We start from the raw sequence: 23,643 nt of genomic DNA, 5'->3' as shown, positions 1-23,643 counted from the left end.
TTGAATTTTTGGATTCTAGGCTGGTGTCTGAGAGTTGTTTGACGTTGTGTGTATGGGAAACACCCCTACCCCCCATATTGGAATTGGGTCCAGGAACTCTAAGAGAAAATGATGTTTTGCTATTGTATAATGAAATATGTAAAAATGTGAAAGATTTGGTAACTCAGTGAACCAGTATTTTACAAATGACTGATGCATGAAGTGACCAAATCATGCATGGGTAACAGATCCATTTGAAGAAAACAATAGACCCGGGCGCCTGGGTGGCTCAGTTGGTTGAGCGTCCGACTTCAGCTCAGGTCATGATCTCACACTCCGTGAGTTCGAGCCCCACGTCGGGCTCTGTGCTGACAGCTCGGAGCCTGGAGCCTGTTTCAGATTCTGTGTCTCCCTCTCTCTCTGCCCCTCCCCTGTTCATGCTCTGTCTCTCTCTGTCTCAAAAATAAATAAACATTAAAAAAAAAAAAGTTAGAAATAGAACTACCCTATGATCCAGTAATTACACTACTGGGTATTTATCCAAAAAATACAAAAACGCGAATTCAATAGACAAATTATGGAAACAGCTTAAGTGTCTGATAGATGAATAAACAAGATGTGATATATATGCACACACATATATGTATATCGGTATCCTCTTCAGCATGTGACCTATAATGTCTATCTCCTGCTGTCTAATTATTATTCATTTTTATATACATACATACATACATACACACAATGGAATATTATTCAGCCGCAAAAAAGAATGAAATCTTGCCGTTTTCAATGACGTGGATGGAACTAGAGAGTATAATTCTAAGTGAAAGAAGTCAGAGAGAGACAAATACCATATGATCTCACTCATATATGGAATTTAAGAAATAAAGCAAAACAAACGAACAAAGAAAAAAAAAAGAGAGGGAGAAAGACAAACCAAGAAACAGACTCTAACTATAGAGAACAATGGGATGGTTACCAGAGGGGAGAGGCCGGTGGGGAGGGATGGGTAAAATAGGTGATGGGGATTAGGGGGTCACTTGTGATGAGCGCTGGGTGATGATATATGGAATCGATGACTCATTATATTGTACACCTGAAACTATTATTACACTGTATGTTGGTGTATCTACTCAATTTTAGTAAATTTTAGTCCACATAATTTTATAGTATAACCTGGGTGTAGAGATATAGATATAGATATAGATATCTATCTATATATATATAGATATAGATATATAGATATAGATATAGATATACGTAGGCTCCACACTGGAGTGATCAAGACCTGAGCCAAGATCAAGAGTCCGAGGCTCTACCAACTGAGCCACCCAGGTGCCCCAGTATTTTTATATTTGAACCAAGTAGTAATTCATTATTCATGCCAGCCAGGGAAAATTGCTTCTGAAGGCCTCACCTGATTTGGTCAGACCTATATGGATAACCTCTGTATATTAAGGCCCACTTTGACTTGAGACTTTTATTATATCTGCACAATCCCTTCATAGCTGGACTTAGATCGGTGTTTGATTGAATTAGCAGGGGACAGGAATCTGGGGGTGGGAGTAATGTTAGAATTTTGCCTATCATGAAACCCCGGTTTAATATGACATTACAGGTAATGGAAAGAGAGCTCATGCTTTATAGAAAGGCAAAGGAAGTTAAAATGTTATCGGCGGTTTTGCTTTCGTGTAAAAAGCAAATTAAAAAAAACAATAAAACGTGCCATCTCTATTTTCAAAAGTTTTGACGTTCTCTCACCAATGCATCGTTATAAAAGAATCAAAGCACGTCTATATTTATTTTCTCAAAACAATGATAACTGTTTGTCAATTGTGCTTTTTGCTAATTGGTAAAATTAAGTACTGAAATTCCAGGGGCACCTGGGTAGCTGAGTCGTTGAACCTCGACTTGGGCTCAGGTCACGATCTGGCTGCTGGTCAGTTCCAGCCCCACATTGGGCTCGATGCTGTCAGCCTGTCAGCGCAGAGGCTGCTTCAGATCCTCTGTTCTCCTCTCTCTGCCTCTCCCCCACTTGCGCTGGCCCCTAAATAAATATTTTTAAAAAAAATTCCAAAACTGAGTGCTACAGACTGAATATTTGTGTCCCCCCAAGATTCACAGGTGTTAGTCCCCAAACTGGGGAATTTGAGGGGGGGGGCAGATCTGGAACCGCCCGGAACCCAGAGGGCAGGGAGAGACCCAAGAAGGGGGCAGATTCCCCCCCCAGATGGGTGGCTGGTTCAATGAGCGAGGGAACTTACCTACGAGAGGCTTGTCTCGAGAGCCTTAATGGGTTCCGCAAAGGCTCCATTTCGGACGGTCTCATCAACACAGCGCTCTCTCAAGGCTGTGTCCTTGAAAATGGCTCCGGCTGTGGAGGTGGTGGGCGGAACCAACATGCTAAGGACGGGGCAAGGGGTGAGGGACCTCCCAGCTCCCGGGTCAACCTGCTATCGCGTCCTCTGGATGACCTCCTCCAACCACAGGTCGCAGCCCCACCCCCCCCTCCGTGACTGTACTTGAATGTGGGGCCTCTAAGGAAGTGCTTACGGATAAATGAGGCCATGAGGGTGGGGCTCGTATCCTTTAGGATTAGGTTCCTTGTAAGAAGAGACCCCAGAACCAAGCACCCTGTCCGCCCTGTGAGGACACAGCCGGAAGATGGCCAGGAGGGCTCTTACCAGAAACCCACCCTGCCAGCCCTGGATCGGTGCCTTCCAGCCTCCAAAACTGTGAGCAAATAGACCTCTGTCGTTTAAACCATTCAGTCTATGGGATTTTGTTAGGGGAGCCTGAGCAGACTAATGCACTGAGAAATATCAACATTTCATACATTTTATTATTTGCCTTTACGTTTGGAAATAAGATAATAATTATTAAAATTTAAAAATCGGGGTGCCTGGCTGGCTCATTCAGTAAAGCTTGGGACTCTTGATCCCCGGGTTGGAAGTTAAGAGCCCTACGTTGGGTGTAGAGATTACTTAAAAGTCTTTTTTATTTTTATTTTTAAAAATTTTAAATATTTATTTTTGAGAGAGAGAGAGAGAGAGAGACAGAATGTGAGCGGGGAAGGGGCAGAGAGACAGAGGCACAGAATCTGCAGCAGGCTCCAGGCTCTGAGCTGTCAGCACAGAGCCTGACATGGGGCTGGAATCCACGGGGCTGGATTGTGAGATCATGACCTGAGCCAGAGTTGGTCGCTTAACCCACTGAGCCACCCAGGCGCCCCTAAAGTCTTAAAATAAATTTAAAAATCAACCCATATTAGAAGACTGGTGGCTTATTTTTTTTTTTTTCTCTGCAGCTTATAAACCAGGGCCATGGGATGTAGTTGTTTTTTTTTTTTTTTTTTTTTTTTTTTTTTTAAGGAAAATAAACATTTTATTTTCAAAAACCTCAGGACTTCAGCTTCAGAAAGGAATGTCTTGAAAGTAGCTATTGTGCCCTTTTTTTTCCTGGGTATAATGCCATGGTATGTACATTATTTTTATCGGTTTCATGACTTACTGCCAGTTTGTAGTTTGATAACTCACGAGTTCAATTTCTTCTATGAATATGACTATTCTGAACGATAGAATATTAAGGACTATTCAATTTAATAGCAGCATTTTGGTTTTGTTGGTTAACATTCATCTTGACGTGGGTTACTAGGACAACCTCTTAACGAAGTTTCCCTCCTCCTACTCTCCTCCCTCCCTCTGTCCTTTCCTTCGTGGCCAAGCATACAATCACCGTACAATTATCCTTGAAACAAGATTCAGAGTTATTTGTCTTCTTTTGCAAGGAAAAAAAACTGGCAGAAATAGAGGAGCAAGCTAAACACACACCTATTAAAATAGTGATTGCGATCGAGCATATTTAGAGCTCTGTTCGGCTTTCAGAGCATACCTGTTCCCCATAATTCCGGTTTCAGTTTCCTGTAGCAAAATGACACAGGGGAAAAGGGAGGGAAAGAATCCTCATCTTCTCACAGGAGAATTGTTTACTTAAGGGGTCTGTAGACGTTTGAGTTATAGCTCTTGAGTAGTTGTACTTTAATATTTTGTGTTGATACTTTATTTGATAGGAGGGACGTGTTGACCTAAATGAAAAGTTCGCTGTCGTCTCAGTATATTGAAGACGTTTCTCCCCCCCCCAAATGACACTTTTGTGATTGTGTTTTTTACTCTTTGATTTCAAAAATTACCCTAGAGTAAAATGGACTCTTTTGGGTATACAGTTGTATGAGTGTTGACTACCACTAAAGTCAGGATGCAGAACAGTCCCCCGCCATCTCGCCAGATTCCCTTGGTATCCTTGACTACCGCAGAAGGCAATTCTTTCATCTTCCGCCCAGGAAGTCAAAGCCTGGCTGGCAGGCCAATTGAAGCAGAGAGGGGGAAGGAATCAGGTGTCTTACAGATCAATAGGTGATCTTTGAATTCTTTCCTTTTAGAGTGGTTTTCAGCTCCTCCGGTGTCCTTGAGTCTAGCATCTCTTTGTTCATACTCTGCAGAGCAGACGCTTGCCTCTCTCTTTATTGCAACTTCTGATCATCTTTTACTCTGAGTAAAGACTGTGAAGTGTATATTTTCCTGCTTTTAATTTTATTTATTTTTTATTTAATTTAATTTTAATTTTATTTATTTATTGCAATCTACAAAGACTTTGCTAATTTTTGTGAATCTTCCACAGGTTTTTGCGAGGAAATGTTTATTTTTTCTAGTCATGCAGAATGTTCTGTTTTTTTCAGTTATGCAGAATATTTTGTATTTTAATTATTCAAGTTTGTTAATTGTTTAGTACAAATTCTCCATGTCCTTATTTTTTTTCTTTTTGTACTTGATGTATTGATTTCTTTAAAAAAATGAAAAAAAAAAATTTTTTTAACGTTTATTTTTGAGAGAAAGAGAGAGAGACAGAGCGCACGCAGGGGAGGGGCAGAGAGAGAGGGAGACACGGAATCCGAAGCAGGCTCCAGGCTCCGACCTGTCAGCACAGAGCCTGATTAGGGCCTCGAACCCACAAATGGTGAGATCATGACCTGAGCTGAAGTCAGATGCTTAACTGACTGAGCCACCCAGGCATCCCATTGATTTATTGATTTCTAATAGAATTGGAGGTCATTTACCTGGAAGAAATTTTAAGAGAGACATTTTGGGTGGGAAAAACTTTATAAGTGGAAATGTGGTGCATCATTTTCTCTAGTATCCCCTCAATTCTGTCTCCTCCATGCACTGTGGGTGAAGGGGATAGAAATAAGGCATAGTATCCCATCTTTTTCAGGGGTTGTGTCTCGTCCTTTGATGGTTCATCATTGGTGGCACCACAAATAATTTTGGAATCCTGCCTTGGAATTGTTCCTTTTTATAAGTCTGTGTACATTTTTAAAGATTGGGGTATAAATGACATATGTTAGTTTTTTTTTTGTTTTGTTTTTTTCATTTTTTTTAACGTTTATTTATTTTTGAGACAGAGAGAGACAGAGCATGAATGGGAGAGGGTCAGAGAGAGGGAGACACAGAATCTGAAACAGGCTTCAGGCTCTGAGCTGTCAGCACAGAGCTCGACACGGGGCTCGAACTCACGGACTGCGAGATCATGACCTGAGCCGAAGTCAGACGCTTAACCGACTGAGCCACCCGGGCACCCCGACATATGTTAGTTTTAAGCATACTTTAAAGCAACTTTCAAATATATAATACAGTAGTATTAATTATAGTCACCATGTTATACGTATCATCCCAGGACTTTATTTATTTTATAATTGGAAGTTTGTACTTTTGATGCCCTTCTGGCCATTTCTAGCCATTGTGCCCCATGGATCCCTGTGATCTTTGATGGGGAGTGAGGAAATGAGTAGGAAACTAGAAAATGTTTTGTCAGAATCAAAACCACACTCAGATACCACCTCACACCAGTCAGAGTGGCCAAAATGAACAAATCAGGAGACTATAGATGCTGGAGAGGATGTGGAGAAACGGGAACCCTCTCGCACTGTTGGTGGGAATGAAAACTGGTGCAGCCACTCTGGAAAACAGTGTGGAGGTTCCTCAGAAAATTAAAAATAGACCTACCCTAGGACCCAGCAGTAGCACTGCTAGGAATTTACCCAAGGGATACAGGAGTATTGATGCATAGGGGCACTTGTACCCCAATGTTTATAGCAGCACTCTCAACAATAGCCAAATTATGGAAAGAGCCGAAATGTCCATCAACTGATGAATGGATAAAGAAATTGTGGTTTATATACACAATGGAGTACTACGTGGCAATGAGAAAGAATGAAATCTGGCCCTTTGTAGCAACGTGGATGGAACTGGAGAGTGTTATGCTAAGTGAAATAAGCCATACAGAGAAAGACAGATACCATATGTTTTCACTCTTATGTGGATCCTGAGAAACTTAACAGAAACCCATGGGGGAGGGGAAGGAAAAAAAAAAAAAAAGAGGTTAGAGTGGGAGAGAGCCAAAGCATAAGAGGCTCTTAAAAACTGAGAACAAACTGAGGGTTGATGGGGGTGGGAGGGAGGGCAGGGTAGGTGATGGGCATTGAAGAGGGCATCTTTTGGGATGAGCACTGGGTGTTGTATGGAAACTAATTTGACAATAGATTTCATATAATAAAAAAAAAAGAAAATGTTTTGCCAGTTTGAGTTGTGATGTGCTTTATAATTATCATGCTTTGGTTAGAGTATTACTTTTTCATGGTAATGTGTTTACTATAGAAAAAATAGAAAGTAGATAAATAACAGAAAACATTATCCATAATCCCATATCTTTGTCCATTTAGGGCCTCTCGTTATCAGAAATGTTTTTATGGTGATAAAGAAATAATTTACTTGCTATCCCATGCTATTTTCTAAAGAGATTAAGTGCTAAGGAAGGTTATTATCTGCTGACCTGGTTACGGAGGGAAGGGGGTGGATGGGAGAGAAGCAGCAAGAGGGCAAGAGGTATGTTGTAGAGAATGCGGGGGAATTATAGGGAGTGGGTTGGGAATTGGAGGCCTGGGAAAGAGCCTTGATGAATGGAGGAGTGCAGTGACTGCCAAGACCCGGGACCTGTGGGCTGAGGTGTCAGTGGCTGAAAAGGAACTTGGAGGAAACCAAGGATTTTGAAAGGGAATGGTTGTGAAGTTTTGCCGGATAGGGTGATGGAAAATGTCTTCCCTATTTCCCCATGACATCTTCAGGAAAGCATTTATTTCTCATGACTGCATTGTGGAGTTGAAGCTACTGTGGGATGCATTGCATTGTTTTCTTTGAGAAGGTCACAGAGAAAAAATAAAAGCTGTTGCTGGAACACCCCCCCCCCCCCAGCATTTTGGGTGCCTGTTTGTGCGTGTGCATGTATCTTTGCTATACAATGGGATCGATATGGATGTGATTTTTATAGTGCTCTTTGAGTTAATAAAACAGTTGGATTCTTTCTGTATGACTGAAGAAAGCTCTAAATTTATCCTTTTGAAAGGATGTATAGCATTATAGATTATGAATATATCTACTTAACACTTCTCTCATTCCTTGACATTTAGGTAGTTTGGAGTTTTTTGCTATTTTAATCTATGCTGTTATCCGTGTTTGTACAATACATTAAAAAAACACTTGGATTCTTTTTTTTTAGTTTTTTTTTTTAACATTTATTTATTTTTGAGACAGAGACAGAGCATGAACGGGGGAGGGTCAGAGAGAGAGGGAGACGCAGAATCCGAAACAGGCTCCAGGCTCAGAGCGGTCAGCACAGAGCCTGACGCGGGGCTTGAACTCACGGACGGTACCGCGAGATCATGACCTGAGCCGAAGTCGGACGCTCAACTGACTGAGCCACCCAGACGCCCCAACACTTGGATTCTTAAAAAACAACAACAACAACAACAACGAAAAACCACGGATTCTTGTTATCTCCTCAGAATGTGTTCATTCCTAACATCCGAGTCTCTGAGCCAAAAAGCATGAACATTTTTAGGGTTTTTGAGAAGGATAGCTAAATGTCTTCCAGATTTACCCGTTTAGTCCTAAATAGTCTGATGACAAGGCTGGTTTCTATCTATACCTTGACAAACGTGGGCTTGCAAATCTTTCGAATATCTGACAATCCGATAGATAAAAATGAGAGGTCACTGCAGCTTTAATTTGCATTTATTGGTTTTATAAATTTAAAAATTTTATTTTTATCTGAAGTATACTTGACGTATGTAGTTTCAGGAGTACCACACGGTGGCGCAATAATTACATACGTTACTCAATGCTCGCCATGAGCAGTGGAGTCACTATCTGTGATCCGTTACAATAGTATTGTGATACTATTACAGTATTATTGACTGTATTCCCTATGCTATACTTTTCACCCTGGGTGTTTATATTATAACTGGAAGTATGTGACTTTTAATCCCCTCCACCTGTTTCCCCGCCCCCGCCCTCCCCACGGCTCCGACTCCATGTTCATTCTCTGTATTGATGAGTGTGTTTCTCTTTGTGGTTGTTCTTTGTTTATGCATTTGTTTTATTTTGTAGATTTCACCTGTAAGTGAAATCACATGGTCCTTCACTGTCTGACTTATTTCACTTAGCATCCTACTTTCTAGGTCCATCCATGTTGTTGCAAGTGGCAAAATTTCATTCTTTTTATGGCTGAGTGATGTTCCATTGCATATATACAATATTGGTTCAATTTGCATTTATTTGAGACCGAGTAAGACGTTTTCTCCCCCATGTTCTTTGGCCATTTTCACAGTTACGTTGCTAGTTCATGTCACGCAGCCCTTTTTCTACTAGAGGTTTGAGGTTTTCCTCCTTTATGTTAACTTACTATATTTTTAGGGTATCAGCACTTTGTCATATATGTCTCAATTTGTCATTTGCCTTTTAACTATTTATGATACTTTAATTTTTCTGTTTCACTTTGAGGTTTATTTTAATATATATATTTTTTGAGGTATCATTGACATACAACAAACTACCCACACTTAAAGGGTCCGAGTTGGGAAGTTTTTGCCTTATGTATACTCCTGCCAGGCCATCACCACAATTAAGATAATGAACACATTCACTGCCTCAAAGTGTCCTCATGCCCCTTTGTAGCTCCTCCTTCCACCCGCCCCTCATATTCCTAGGCCACCACTGGTCTGCTTTCTGTCATTGGAGATTACTTGGAGTTTTCTAGAATTTCATATAAATGGAATCAGACAGAATAAGCTTTTTTGGGTAACTAGTTATTAAAGAGTTGTACATTTAAATTTTTTTTTTTCAACGTTTATTTATTTTTGGGACAGAGAGAGACAGAGCATGAACGGGGGAGGGGCAGAGAGAGAGGGAGACACAGAATCGGAAACAGGCTCCAGGCTCTGAGCCATCAGCCCAGAGCCTGACGCGGGGCTCGAACTCACGGACCGCGAGATCGTGACCTGGCTGAAGTCGGACGCCTAACCGACTGCGCCACCCAGGCGCCCCAAGAGTTGTACATTTAAAAGCACGATGAGATACCACTACATGCTTACTAGAGTGGCTAAAATGTAAAAGACCGACCATATACCCAGTGCTGGTGGCAAGTAGAATGTGTACTTTCCCTTGATGGTGGGAATGTATAATGACACAACCATCTTGGGAAACAATTTGGTATTTCTTCTGTTGTTTTTTTTTTTTAAATTTTTTTATTGTTTATTTATTTTTGAGAGAGAGACAGGGCATGAACAGGAGAGGGACAGACAGAGAGGGAGACACAGAATCCGAAGCAGGCTCCAGGCTTGGAGCCGTCAGCCCAGAGCCCGACGCGGGGCTCGAACTCGCGCACCGTGAGATCGTGACCTGAGCCGAAGTCGGCCGCTTAACCAGGCGCTCTGCTATGTAATCTTTTAATACTTTGTTTTTCACACTGTCATTTTTAAACCATCTGGAATTCATTTTGGTTTGAGATGTGAGGTAGGGAATTGGCAGTTCCGTGTTTTTGTGTGGTTAGCTGGTTTCCAGGATTTCTTGGAATTATTTAGGCCTGAGTGTTCTGGTTTGTTTCTCTCAGGTGGAATTTGGCATCTGTCATGTAAATGTTATAGAAAATTCATGGGCATCAGGATGTGAGAGGAAACTTATCCTGCTTTCCAACCCCCTCCCCCCCGCAAAAAAAGTCATAATTTTCATGAGTTTCATTGTATCCTTTGAAGAGATAGTTTGATATGATGGCAGCCATCGTATAAATGCTATTTTGGATCATGTTAACTTGTATGTACCCTATTCTCTAAGTATTTCTATTGTTTGTAACTATATGTGTTATTAGTATATAGTGTTTCGCCGTTTAGAATTTTCCTGTTTTCTTGCCATTTTAAATAACGTTGCATTGAACAGCTCCGTGCCTTTTTCCTTCCTTTGAATAACTTGACAAATGGATAGATTCCTAGAAGTAACGTTCACTGGATTAAACACGCAGAAGTTCTGTTTCTTTGTTCTTATTTCCACTTGACTTTCCAACAGGGCTGTGCCAGTTCCTATATTGTGAGGGGGCACATTTGCGTCCCAAGCACCATTGCGGCCTTGCTTTCTGAGACCGTTACCGATGTTGGATGCCTGCATTTTGTCCGTTTTATTACACAAACGAGTAAATGAATACCTCATCAGTCGGTCAACATGGCTGGCCAAACCGTGCACCTTCAGCCCTCTTCTCTCTCACCTCCTGCTTTGTGGCAGCCATGGAGGTGCACTGCTCAGACCTCCCTTCAAGAGAAGCGGCTGTGAGGATGTAGCTGGTGGACAGCCTCCGGTTGCCATACTTCCAGATCTGCAGTAGCATTTACCCAAGGCCATGTTCTCCAGGGGCTGCTCCCAGCCCTGGACTATATATACCCCATGGGATACTCCAGCCTGGAGCTCCTTGCCCTGGGTGGGGCTCCTCTGAGGGGCTCCGTGCCTTTCCATCAGCCCTAGACCTGTAATCTCAGGCTCCTCCTCTCCAGTCCTCCCGTCCCTCTCCTTTCACAGGTATCAGACCCGCTTTGCAGTCTGAAGGCTCCCCTGCCTCCTGCTCCTCCCCTCCTCCTGCCACAGGTGTTTCCCCCTCAGTGAAATCTTTTCGTGCCTAACTCTGTCTTGGTATTAGGTCTTAGAGCCCCCAAACTGACAACATACCCCGTGGAGGAGTCCAACTGGGAGGCCTTCGTGTGGGCTAGATACAGACGCCAGGGTTTATTAAGTGGATGGCAGAGCGTTGTAGAAGACAGGAGCTTTGAGATGGGCCATAAACCGGAGCCGCGGAAGGAGGGAGCCTCCACCATTCGTGGGGGTGGGGCTAACAGTACTGGGACTACTTGGAGATGGTGTCGCGCTGTGCACCGCGGCTGTGGTATCGTAGATCGTGGTCGTGGCGTCGTAGCCGTCGGTTGCTTCTCGGTTTGGCTTTTGGTAGCTGTTCTGCAGAGCTGCTTCGATCTGTGGACAGGCGGTGGCGCGATGGGCCTCCCGTGGTCTTTGGTGCAGCGCTGTTTGCTCCTGTCTCACATGAAGGTGGATCTCTCCGGGGAGCTGCAGTGCAGCCTGCAGGGTCCTGGGAACTTGAGCCCACAGCTCGACCCACCCCCGCTGGCTGCAGAGGAGAGGACCAGAGGAGAAGTTCAGGGTGGAGGCAGCCCCGGGGCCTGCCCAGGGATCGGGGCCGTAGGGGAGCGTTTGGCTTTTTATTCTGAGATGGCCACTTGAGACAGCAGGCAAATGAGAGGGGGGAAGTCCGGCAAGAGGAGACAGGACTTGCCTGGACTGACGGCCTCTGGGGAACCCCGAGGAGCTCTTTCTCCGCCAGTCTCCGCGGCTTTGCCGCTAGTCAAGGCCTGTAACACCACTGTAGTTGGTGCCACAGGATGTGTGGGTGGAATCGGGGTGTGGGGAGCCGGGTCTTCATGGCAGGGAGGAACCTGAACCCTTGAAAGGGGGAATTGGGGCTATTCTTACCCCCCGGCCTCCACTTTTCTGCCTCATTTGTTCTCAGGGAATAGGAAACCAAGTATCAGTCGACCCAGGGCAAAGAAAAAAAAGGTCACATCGTTCCCCAACGCCTCAAAGGGAAGTTAGTGGTTGCTACTTATGGGGTTTTTATGCATTCATACACTGCCGGATACCAGGGGCCACCTTCTGGTTAAATCTGATGGCTGTGTCTTAGCTCTGTGTGCCATCACCTCAGCACTGGCATCTTCTGAGCACCGTTCCCTTCTGGGTTTCTACGCACCCAGTGCCTGGCTGTCTGATTTCTTTCTCTCTGGCTCTGCTTGCTCTCCTCACCCCAGGGTTCAGGTGGAGCACCTTGTTTGCCATCCTGTGTGAACTTGCCCTCTGGGAGGTCTCTTCGCCCTGCCTGCCAGCACTCTGTTGGGCATGGGGATGGGGCCCTTGCTCCTAGGCCCAGTCTCTCCTCTGAGCACTAACTCTGGGGCTGATGAAAGTGGCAGAGAGAGTGGCCTTCTCAGCATCTTAGGAGCTTAGATATAGGGAGCTCACATAAAGTGAGAGAAAGGTATTTTGGACCAGGTTGAGGCTGACTTTTGTTTAAAAAAATTTTTTTTTTTTTTCAACGTTTATTTATTTTTGGGACAGAGAGAGACAAAGCATGAACGGGGGAGGGGCAGAGAGAGAGGGAGACACAGAATCGGAAACAGGCTCCAGGCTCTGAGCCATCAGCCCATAGCCTGACGCGGGGCTCGAACTCACGGACCGCGAGATCGTGACCTGGCTGAAGTCGGACGCTTAACCGACTGCGCCACCCAGGCGCCCCTGACTTTTGTTTTAAAACAGGAAAAAAGTTTGAGGACTGGTTTTTGTAGAAGATCGTACACAGGGTAGTGGCTGGGTACGGGGTATTGAGGCCGGTGGTGAATGTTGAGCGATCCCTACCTTTGGCTGGAACTCAGGGGGGTAAGTCCTGCCTCCAAGCCTCCACCTGGCTTGCCTGTCACCCGAGCAACCAGATCTGTTAGCATTCCTGCCCCCCAGCCCTCCTCCTCCATCCAGTTTACCTGGAGTCACCAGGAATCCAAGGGATGCAAAGACCAGGAACAGGAGCTTCATGGCCGAAGGGATAGCTTGGGAAGCAAGGCGGCGGTTTAATGGAGTCCGGACCCTCTGTGTGGTGTGCTTGGAGCTACTGCCTTTATAGGAGCCACATGATGCCAGGATACTGGGCAGTGAACCAGAGGAAGAGTTCATTGCCACCCAGAACAGTCAGATTAGATCATAATGGCTACCAGTCTGTAGCTGTGATTGATTTATTGAGCGCTTGTATTCTAGGCTGTTGGGAGGGGAAGAGGCAGAACACAGCACCATCTTTCGAAATATGCTTCCTAGCCAGTGTTGGCAAGGGTGTGGGAGAAACGACTGCTCTTTTGCACCGCTGCTGGGCGTGTTGATTGGTACTGTTTTGCTTTCAGAGAGCAATTTGGCAATATGCACCAGGAGTCTTGAAAAATGCCTGCATTTTGCCTCGGTAACTCTATTCCTGGACTTTGGTCTAACGGAAATAATCGAACAAATACACAAAGAGGTCTATCTCAACATTGTTTACAATGGCAGAAAACCAAAAGCATTCTAAATGTTGGTGAAACATGGATGCAACTGAAGACAGTATAATTGGACACCATGCAGTGATTAGACCTATTGCAGAGACTCATTTACAAGGCGGGCGGCTCACTAAAGACACGCCAACACTCTTCCTGTTTCAGTTGGAAATACGTGGCGTCGCAAGAGGCGGGCAATTCAACTAACAGTGGCTTAACTCGTAGAAGCATCTATTATTTAATCAACAACAAGAAGGGGGTGATTTGGTGGTGGGATGAAGTTAGTCTTGGATGCTTCTGTTCTGCTATCCTCCGCGTGTAGATGCGCTGATTACCAGTTTATTCTCTTAGCCCCAAATCCACCCTTCTTTGTCCTGCTTTGCGATACTGGATTTGAACCCTGGAAAGATGCCTCTTTTGCCAGCTGGTCCTGTGTTAGGCTTTGACAGTGGAGGGTGTTGGAAGTGAAAGAGCGGACCTAGGCCGGCCGATGGAAGAACACCACAAACCGCCCATTTCATTCTGGGTGCCGGTTCTCCATTTTTAAATTCAGCCAAGGAGCCCCATGGCTCTCGGCCCAGCTCCAGCCCTGCTCAGGCCATGCTCCTTCCCCCTGATGGCCACTCCAGTAGCAGCACTGGCTTGTGTCCTCAGGCAACTGCCTCTCTCTCTGCCCCATGGCCACCTCTGCAGATCAGCTCTGGCCAGCTCCCTCTGGGGAATTTCTTTGTCACTGCTCTGTGGCAGCCACATCCGCTTTGAAGAGAATGTGTGAGGTTAGTTCCTCCACTGGAACCTGGAAGTAGCGAAATGTGCTCTTTCCCTAACATTAATATTGCTGCTACTTCAGGTCCATAATCATTTACCTTTTATTTTGTTGATTAGGTCACTGAACAGTTTTTATTTATTTATTTATTTATTTATTTATTTATTTGGGGACAGGGGTGGGGGGTTAGTAATGCAGTAGGCCCATGTTTATGCCCACCAATAGAAATAACAGCCATTAACTGATTGACCCTTATGACCAAATGGGACATTTCCTAGACTGGTCACCATATCCCTTCTGGGATGTTCTTCCAATTTGCAAAAATGACTTTCCTTGTTTGACCTATGGATACATGACCTGTACCCTAGAGGAGTGAGCAACCATTCCAAAATTTCTGGGACTCACCATGATGCGTCCACAGCTACCCTCTGGAGTGATGAGGGAGTGACTGTCTTGGGCAGAGTAAGAGATCCAGCCCTCTAAACCCTTAGATGTTGCCTTATTCATGGAGGGTTTACAATTAAGCTGGAAACAACAGTATGAAACCTGTTAGTCATGCTAGACAGAGATCACCAAGGAGATTACCTTAGATGTACAATTGACCAGCCTGGGTTCCTTGGCCGACGTATCTTAGAGCCAATAGTATTCTCTTGACTCAGTTGGCCAGCTAGGGGTGGCATTTTTATATTGGCTAATACGTCATGTTTTGTATTAGTTAATGCCAGCTGACTGACTGGGTTAGAATAATAAGTTTCTTGCAGTCAGGAATCGGTAGAATAGTTGACCTCGGCATGCCGTTTAGTACTGTAGAACCACTTCTCTCAGCTTGGTCTGGGGACCAAGTTTAGGAAAGAATTCTAATGCTGCTTATTGTTCTGGTTATCTGTTGCTATATAACAAACTGGTTTAGTGGCGAGAACCGCAGTAGCCGTTCACTTAGCTCGTGACTCTGCAGTTTGGGCAGGATTCAGTAGGAGAGGCTCATCTCTGTTCCACATGGCGTCAGCTGGGGCACGTTAGCTGGGGCTGGAGGATCTACTTCCAAGATGGCTCGCTCATATGGCTGCCAGGGTGGTGCTATCAGTTATAAACTCAGTGGGCGTGAGGGACCTCTTCATTTAGGCCTCCCCATGTGGCCTTCCTTACAGAAGGATGGCTGGATTTCATAGGTGAGCATCCCAAGAGATAGGGACTAACTTGCTGATTGCTTCATCTTTAATAGGTGTAACTCAAAGAACATCAATCAAGGCTGAAGAATCAAGTGATAAAGGTGTAGACATATTTGGCAATGTAGAGATAACATTGAGAACATTGAGATAACATTGTATTGACTCATATTGGATGTGTTGGAAAGGGAGGAGAGATAAAAAATATGCTAATTCTATCATTGTTCTAGAAGGAAACCAGTAGATACTGTAAAAAGAGAAGGACATCTAAGGATACTGTATAATGTTATTGTTATAAAGATGACCACTCAAAAGTCTAAATTTAATTAAATATCTGAAACCTAAATATCAGAAGACCACACACACACACTACCTAGTGAATGACTTTTTAAAACATAAAAAATACATAAAGTATTTCAGAATTCAGACTGAATATTATCTGCCCTATCCATAAATGTAAATGCTTAATTCATTCACCTTGAAAATTTCATATTAGATCATAAAGCATACCCAGCGCTGCACTGTATATAAGATACCTAAATTTCTGATTCAGAAAGAAGGGGGGTTCTGTCTCAAAGTGTTACAGACATACCAGTACACCTGTCTTGTCTGCCCCCTTGAGACCTGGAGCACACTGGCTTCTCCTGGAGTGACACCACTGCCCTATAAGCTGGAGCATGTGTTGGGGTCATGGTAACCTCTGTCTTCTTGGCTTGCCCTTCTTGGAACCTCTGCCTATGAGGAGGGAGGGTGATCACAGTTCAAGTATTCTTGACTTGGTGCTCCTAGAGGAGAGCCTGCACCCTAGGAGTGGGAGTTAGGTGGGGGAAGGAGGTCCAGTCTTTTGGACTGTGCTTGCCCTGACTAGAGTTGGGGTGAAGGCAGGAATGAGAGAGACTTCTCCTCTGGTGAAACCGTAACTCTATCTTTGGAGTCTGGAGGGAAATAGTCACTGTCTTCTGAGCTGCCCCTGCCAAGAGCTCATGGACATGCTGTGTGTGTGTGTGTATTGGGAGCAAATGCTGGCCCCAGTGTTGCTAAATTAAATTACTAAATTTAATTTTTATTTTATTATAAAATTATTGTGTTTAATTATTTTTAAGTAGGCTCCACACCCAAGGTGGGGCTTGAACTCATGACCCTGAGATCACAGTCACAGGCTCTATCAACTGAGCCAGCCAGGCATCCCTATAAGGGTTTTTTAAATTTGGTGTTTCAGAGACTCTTGAGTGACTAGTTCAGTGCAGAAATTCCCTGTCCACCCACCTCCACATATTCCCAAGTGTAGGAACCCTCCAGATTTGACAGGTGGTTCTCAGATCTATTTGCCTGGTCCTGTGGTTTTCAAACTATAGCACGTATCTGAGTCATGCAGAAGATTGGTGAAAATACATGTTGTTGAGCCTCTACCCCCAGAGTTGCTGATTCAGTGGGTCTCAGGTAGGTCTAAGATTGGCATTTCCCATGGTGTTGCTGCTGCTGGTTCAGAGACCACACTTTTTTTTTTTTTTAATTGAGGTATAATTGAATATGTTATATTGGTTTCAGGTATAGAATATAATGATTCTATATGTGTATAGAATTCCTATAGATTTAATTCTAATGCTAATTAGATTTAATGCTAATTCCATTAGCACACATAATTACAGAGTTTCTGTTCTCTTACAATGAGAACTTCAGATTTGCTCTTTTAGCAACTTTCAAATATGCAATACAGTATTATTTTTATTTTTATGAAAAAAAATTTTTTTAAATGTTTATTTATTTTTGACAGAGAGAGAGCCAGAGCATGAGCGGGGAGGGGCAGAGAGAGACACACACACACAGAATCCGAAGCAGGCACCAGGCTCTGAGCTGTCAGCACAGAGCCCGACGCGGGGCTTGAACTCACAGACCGCGAGATCATGACCTGAGCTGTAGACGGATGCTCAACCGACTGAGCCACTCAGGTGCCCTGCAATACAGTATTATTAAATATAGTTTCCATGTTGTACAGTACATCTCCATGACTTATTTATTTTAGAGCTGGAAGTTTGTACAATTTGGTCCCCTTCATCCGTTTTGCCCACCTCTGGCAAACTGCCGACCTTTGCCCACTCCCACCTCTGGCAACCATCAGTCTGTTCTCTGTCTGTGAGCTTGGTTTTTGTTTGGTTTATTCCACATATAAGTAAGATCATACAACATTTGTCTTTCTCTTTCTGACTTAGCATAATGCCCTCAACCCATGCTGTTGCAAGTGGCAAGATTTCATTCTTTTTATGGCTGAATAAGATTCCATTGTATATATAAACCACATCTATCCATCCATCGATGGACACTTAGGTTGGTTCCCCTATCTTGGCTATTGTAAATAACCCTGCAGTGAACTGGGAGGTGCAGATACCTTTTCCAGTTGGTGTTTTTGTTTCCTTCAAATAAATACCCAGAAGTGAGATTGCTGAATCAATGGTAGTTCTATCTGTGATTTTTTGAAACACCTCCATATGGTTTTCCATAGTGGCTGCACCAGTTTACGTTCCCACCAACAATGCACAAGGGCTCCCTTTTCAGAGACCACATTTGAGAACAACTGGGTTAATCTTACATCCAAGGCGGGATTTTCTCCGTGTCGGGGCACATGTTAGTGCTTTTATTGTTGTGCGTGTAGCCCACTTTCATTTTTTTGTTTGTTTCTTCACTTCCATTTCTTTCTACTCTTTTTTTTTTTCACTTAGTTTTGCTGACGATGTCATCTCTGTGTGTGCGTGTGTGTGTGTGTGCATGCACATGTATGTATGTATTTGCTCTTGTTGGGGGGAATGTAATTAAAAATAAAATCTCTTCTCAACCCATAAAACCTCCCCACAGACGTAGAAGAGAAAGAAAACCGTTTTGTCACTAAATAAGCATTAAACCGGGACGTGATGCATACCGTAGACAATCTGCTAAGAGATTGCAAAGACCAAAATCTTACCCATTTCTATAGCCAAGAAGATACAACTCATTACAGACATGTTCTCAAGACAAACGCTCCCTAGCCCTGAAGAGGACCAGAAAGTACCATTTGTCACACATTGCTGATCCTAGATTCACTTGATACGTGGAGTGGCTTCTCTGTGTTTGCTGATTGGTTTCACCCAAGGGAAAAACAAAATTCTCATATCCTCGTGGCAGGTGGTAGTTTTGAAACTTAGAGCGAGGAGCCTGAGGAACCTGCTGAAGTTAGGCTCCTACCTACCCACAAAAACCGTGACTACATTTCAGAGAGGTGGCTCCCAGGTCTTTGAGAAAGACATTCCTGGGTTGTAAAGTGGTCAAGAAGAATATTTACATTAAAAAATAATAGTAAATGTTTTAAAGAAAGAGAAGGAACTTACAAGTTTTCTAAAGTAAATGCTCTAAGAAAAGGGAGGGGAGGGGTAATAAGTCTCTAACAGGGAGAATTAAGCCTCTTTCTTTTTTTATTTTAACTTTAAACAAATTTTCATTACACAAAAGTTGCCACATAGTTGGCTGTTTCTCTACTTTGTACACAATTATTCTTGCTTTCCACAGAAAGACTGCTTCTTAACTTTTCATCTGGTGACGGCAAGTATGAAAATCCCGATTTTATTTTTTTTATTTTTTTATTTAAAAAAAAATTTTTTTTTTTCAACATTTATTTATTTTTGGGACAGAGAGAGACAGCATGAACGGGGGAGGGGCAGAGAGAGAGGGAGACACAGAATCTGAAACAGGCTCCAGGCTCTGAGCCATCAGCCCAGAGCCTGACGTGGGGCTCGAACTCCCGGACCGCGAGATCGTGACCTGGCTGAAGTCGGATGCTTAACCGACTGCGCCACCCAGGCGCCCCGAAAATCCCGATTTTAACATCATAGTAGTAAAAATGCCTCTTTTTATTCAAAAGTACAAAATACAATCTTTGTGAGCATGGACAATGACAGCAGTAAATCAGAATTTGTCGTCAACTGAAACCAGTAACTGATGGTTATCATGATTTTCTTAAACACCAGCCAGACTTTTCTTCAGTCATTTCCTCTAGTGGAATTCTCTGAAGTTATTGTTGAAGGGCCCTGCCTTGAGTTTCCTCTCACAGTTCATTAATAATGGTAAAGCACTGTTCTAGGAATTAGAACATTCCACCTTCCATACCCCCTCCCAGTCTACCCATGCCACCCATTCCTGGGTCCTTTTCTTCTTTAGGAATTCCGGTGACGACGACTTCTGCTATAGTTAACAGAAAGGCAATTCTAACAGTATCCAGTAAAGTAGGTCTTACACCCTTAGTTGGATCAGTGACTCCTTTTCCCACCATCATTCAAAAAATCTCCAAAGCATAGCGTCATAACCAACTTCTAAGGGACTTTGCATACGTTTCTCAACTATCAAGGATCCTTCAACACCTGCATTCTTAGCAATGGTCATCGCAGGAATTTTGAAGATCTTCGTTAGCTGGAGTTATTGGATCCAAGGCTGGAATGCACCAAAGCAGGGCACAGCCCCTTCCCAGAGAATCTTCAGTAGCAGCTCGTGGAGCATTGAGGGCATCTGTAACTCTGTCTTTCTTTTCACTCACTTCAACATCATTTGTCCCAGCCTTCGGCACAGCTACTCTGAGAGTTTTGCCAGATGTTCATTCAGCTTTTCCTTTTCATATTCACTAGTTGTGATATCTAACTGTTGATTTCAAGTGATTTTTTTGGATACGTTTTTCAGTTTGAGCCTTGTCACCTTTTCCTTTTAAGAGCATGGAATCATCTTTGGTCATATTGACCTCTCCAACTTTTCCTAAGTCATGAAGCTGAACATTTTCAAGATTTAGAGTCAATCTTTCTTCCCCAGACACTGCACCACCAGTAGCAATAGCCATGTCTTTAAGCAATTTTTTTTCTGTTGTCACCAAAACCTAGAGCTTTGGCTGCTTACCACCTGAAGACCAACTTTTAACCTATTCAAAACAAGTGTACTCAAAGCTTCTCCGTGAACATCTTCAGCAGTTATGAACAGGGACTTGCAGTGAGCATTGGCATTTCAAGAGCAGGTACAGCGGACTGGACACTAGAAATTTTCTTGTTTTTCTGTTTTAGACATTTTCTTTTCACTCAGTAGAACATAGTCATCTTGGAATTCATGTTTTTTTTTTATTTTTATTTTTTTAATGTTTATTTTTAATTTTTTTTAATTTTTTTAACGTTTATTTATTTTTGAGACAGAGAGAGACAGAGCATGAACGGGGGAGGGGCAGAGAGAGAGGGAGACACAGAATCGGAAGCAGGCTCCAGGCTCCGAGCTGTCAGCACAGAGCCCGACGCGGGGCTTGAACTCATGGACTGCGAGATCGTGACCTGAGTCGAAGTCTGACGCTCAACCGACTGAGCCACCCAGGTGCCCCTGTTTATTTTTATTTTTGAGACAGAGGGAGACAGAGGATGAGTGGGGGTAGAGCAGAGAGAGAGGGAGACACAGAATCCGAAGCAGGCTCTAGGCTCCGAGCTCTCAGCACACAGCCTGACGCAGGGCTCGAACCCAGAGACCGTGAGATCATGACCTGAGCCGAAGCCGGACGCCTAACCGACTGAGCCACCCAGGCGCCCCTCACATTTCTGATCTTTTGCTGTGTTAATGAAGTACAGAGAAATATAACCTCGATCAACCTTTATGCCTTCAATAATTTCTAATTCATTGTTTCGTGTTTTTCCAACCTTTACTGTGATGACCCCCTCTCTTCCAGCCTTTTTCATTGCATCGGAAGTGATGTTGCCAACTTCTTGGTCTCCACTTGCAGAAATCTAGCCATGTGAGCAATTTCTTCTGGGGCCGACACAGGTTTAGACTGCTTCTTAAGTTCAGCGCTTACAGCATCAACAGCTAGCATCACACCGCTCCTGACGTCCACTGGCTTAGCACCTTTGCTAACCTTCTCGAAGCCTTCCTTGGCAATAGAGCGTGCCAGACACAGCAGTAGTGGTGCCATCGCCAGCCTCTTCATCTGTGTTATTGGCAACATCTTGAACAAGTTTAGGGCCAATATTTTGATACTTACCTTTTAAGTGCATGGACTTTGCAACGGTCCTGCCATCTTTTGTTGCTTTGGGACTTCCCCAACTGTGCTCAATAATCACTGTTCTTTCCTTTGGCCCCATGTAACAGCTACAACATCTGCTAAAAGGTCTATACCTTGGAGCATTAAGGCTCACGCATCTGCACCGAATTTTGTATCTTTGGAGGCCTGAGTGAGACGAGGAGCCAGTGCCCTGGACCCTGGCCTACTTTGGCAAAAGACTGCAGGTAACTGAAACATTTTTGCAGGGCAGTGGCAGGGCATGCGGGCACCAAGGCAGGCCATCAGAGGCGAGTGAGGCAAGGCTCATCTTTTTCATTTGTGTTTGCCCTTACACTATCCTGCTTGCTGTTGGCTTTAAGGGAGGATTTGGGTGTGTAGCAAACTATTTTCAGTATGTATATGCTTTTCTTTCAGTTCCAAAAAGTTAATTTTGATGTTTTTCCTATAGGTTCTTGTATTGGATGCTTATTTTTATCTTCCCTTTATGTATTTGTGTTTTGTGTCAATTACATAAATAATATATAATATCTTTTCTTTTAATCCTATGATTTTTTTATTTTGAGAGAGAGAGAGAGAGAGAGAGAGATCATGAGAGGGGGAGGGGCAGAGAATAATGAAGAGAGAGAGAAGCTGACAGTGTGGAGTCCGATGTGAGGCTTGAACTCATGAATGTGAGATCATGACTTGAGCTGAAGTTGGATGCTTAACTGACTGAGACATCCAGGCATCCCAATCCTATGAATTAAAAAAAATTTTTTTCCAATGTTTATTTTTGAGAGAGAGAGCGAGGCAGAGTGTGAGCAGTGATGGGGCAGGGAGAGAGAGAGACAGAAACACAGAATTTGAAGCAGGCTTCAGGCTCTGAGCTGTCAGCACAGAGCCCGACGTGGGGCTTGAACTCACAGATGGCGAGATCCTGACCTGAGCTGAAGTTGGACAGTTAACCGACTGAGCCATCCAGGCGCCCCAGCTGTGAATTTTTAAAACATTCAAAACATTTAAAACATTTTATTTATTTATTTTTTTTTTAATTTTTTTTTCAACGTTTATTTATTTTTGGGACAGAGAGAGACAGAGCATGAATGGGGGAGGGGCAGAGAGAGAGGGAGACACAGAATCAGAAACAGGCTCCAGGCTCTGAGCCATCAGCCCAGAGCCTGACGCGGGGCTCGAACTCACGGACCGCGAGATCGTGACCTGGCTGAAGTCGGACGCTTAACCGACTGCGCCACCCAGGCGCCCCTAAAACATTTTAAAACAATGTTAATAAGATTTGCTAAAATAAAAATCCCAACAACACCAATTGCTGGCAAGGATGTGGAAAAAATTGTTATCTCTTGAATTGCTGGTGGGAATGCAAAATGGCCCAGTTACTCTGGGAAATAGTTTGTCAGTTTCTTTTAAAGTTAAACATCAACTTCCCATTGGACCTAGCAGTCCTACACGTGGGTATTTGCCCTAGTGAAATGAAAACCTAGGACCACCCAAAAACCTATAAACAAATGTTTATAGCAACTTTGTGACAGCCCTAAACTGGAAAAACCCAAATGATCTCAATGAGTGAAAGGAGAAAAAAAAAAAAAATCTGCACTAGATCTCTAGAATATAATACTATTTGGCAGGAAAGAGGAATGAGTCATTGATGCACATGGAAAATTGGATAGACCTGAAAGACAAGCTGAGTGAGAGAAGCCAGTCACAGAACATTTCATTCAGCGGGTATCCTAGGAAACAGCAAAACCACAGTGATGGAAAATAGATCAATGGTTGCTGGGGGTTGTGGTGGGATAAGAGTTTGAATAGAAAGAGGTATTTTTTTAGGTGGTGAAGCTATTATTGTATGTTCTGTTTGTGGCGGTGGTTACACGAATCTAAACGTGCCAAAATTCAACACCGGGGAATAAGGCGGGGACTTGGCGTGGTGCTACGGTATCTTTCGTCTTGGGTGTCTGTCGTGCCTTTTGCCCAGCTTCCAACCGCACTATGTTGGGACAGAGCATCTGGAGGTTCACAACCTCTTGTGGTCTGTAGGAGCCACTCTGAGGAGGGTCCAGGGGAGAATTTGCCATTTTCAGTGGAAAACAAGTGGTGGTTACTAAATATGATGACTGTGTACTTTGGATCTGGATTCACTGCACCTTCGTTTATAGTAAGACACCAACTGCTTGAGAAATAA

At 43.7% G+C, this 23,643-nt stretch overlaps 1 protein-coding gene and 2 pseudogenes across 1 annotated transcript; 1 reads left to right on the top strand and 2 right to left on the bottom strand.

The window, feature by feature from the left end:
* Positions 1–10,372: 10,372 nt before the first annotated feature.
* On the bottom strand, positions 10,373–13,206 carry DEFB132 (defensin beta 132). Its single transcript, XM_045444997.1, is given in 2 exon segments — positions 10,373–11,532; positions 12,953–13,206. Coding segments are annotated over 2 exon segments (714 nt in total). The 5' UTR covers positions 13,143–13,206; the 3' UTR covers positions 10,373–11,008.
* A 6,072-nt stretch (positions 13,207–19,278) lies between these two features.
* On the bottom strand, positions 19,279–21,704 carry LOC123580349 (annotated as a pseudogene).
* A 1,746-nt stretch (positions 21,705–23,450) lies between these two features.
* LOC123580355 lies at positions 23,451–23,643 on the top strand (annotated as a pseudogene).

The sequence above is a fragment of the Leopardus geoffroyi genome, chromosome A3, assembly GCF_018350155.1.
Source record: "Leopardus geoffroyi isolate Oge1 chromosome A3, O.geoffroyi_Oge1_pat1.0, whole genome shotgun sequence".
Classification (NCBI taxonomy): Eukaryota; Metazoa; Chordata; class Mammalia; order Carnivora; family Felidae; genus Leopardus; species Leopardus geoffroyi.
Note: the sequence above shows the minus strand (reverse complement) of the source record. Positions and strands in the feature narration are given on the sequence as shown.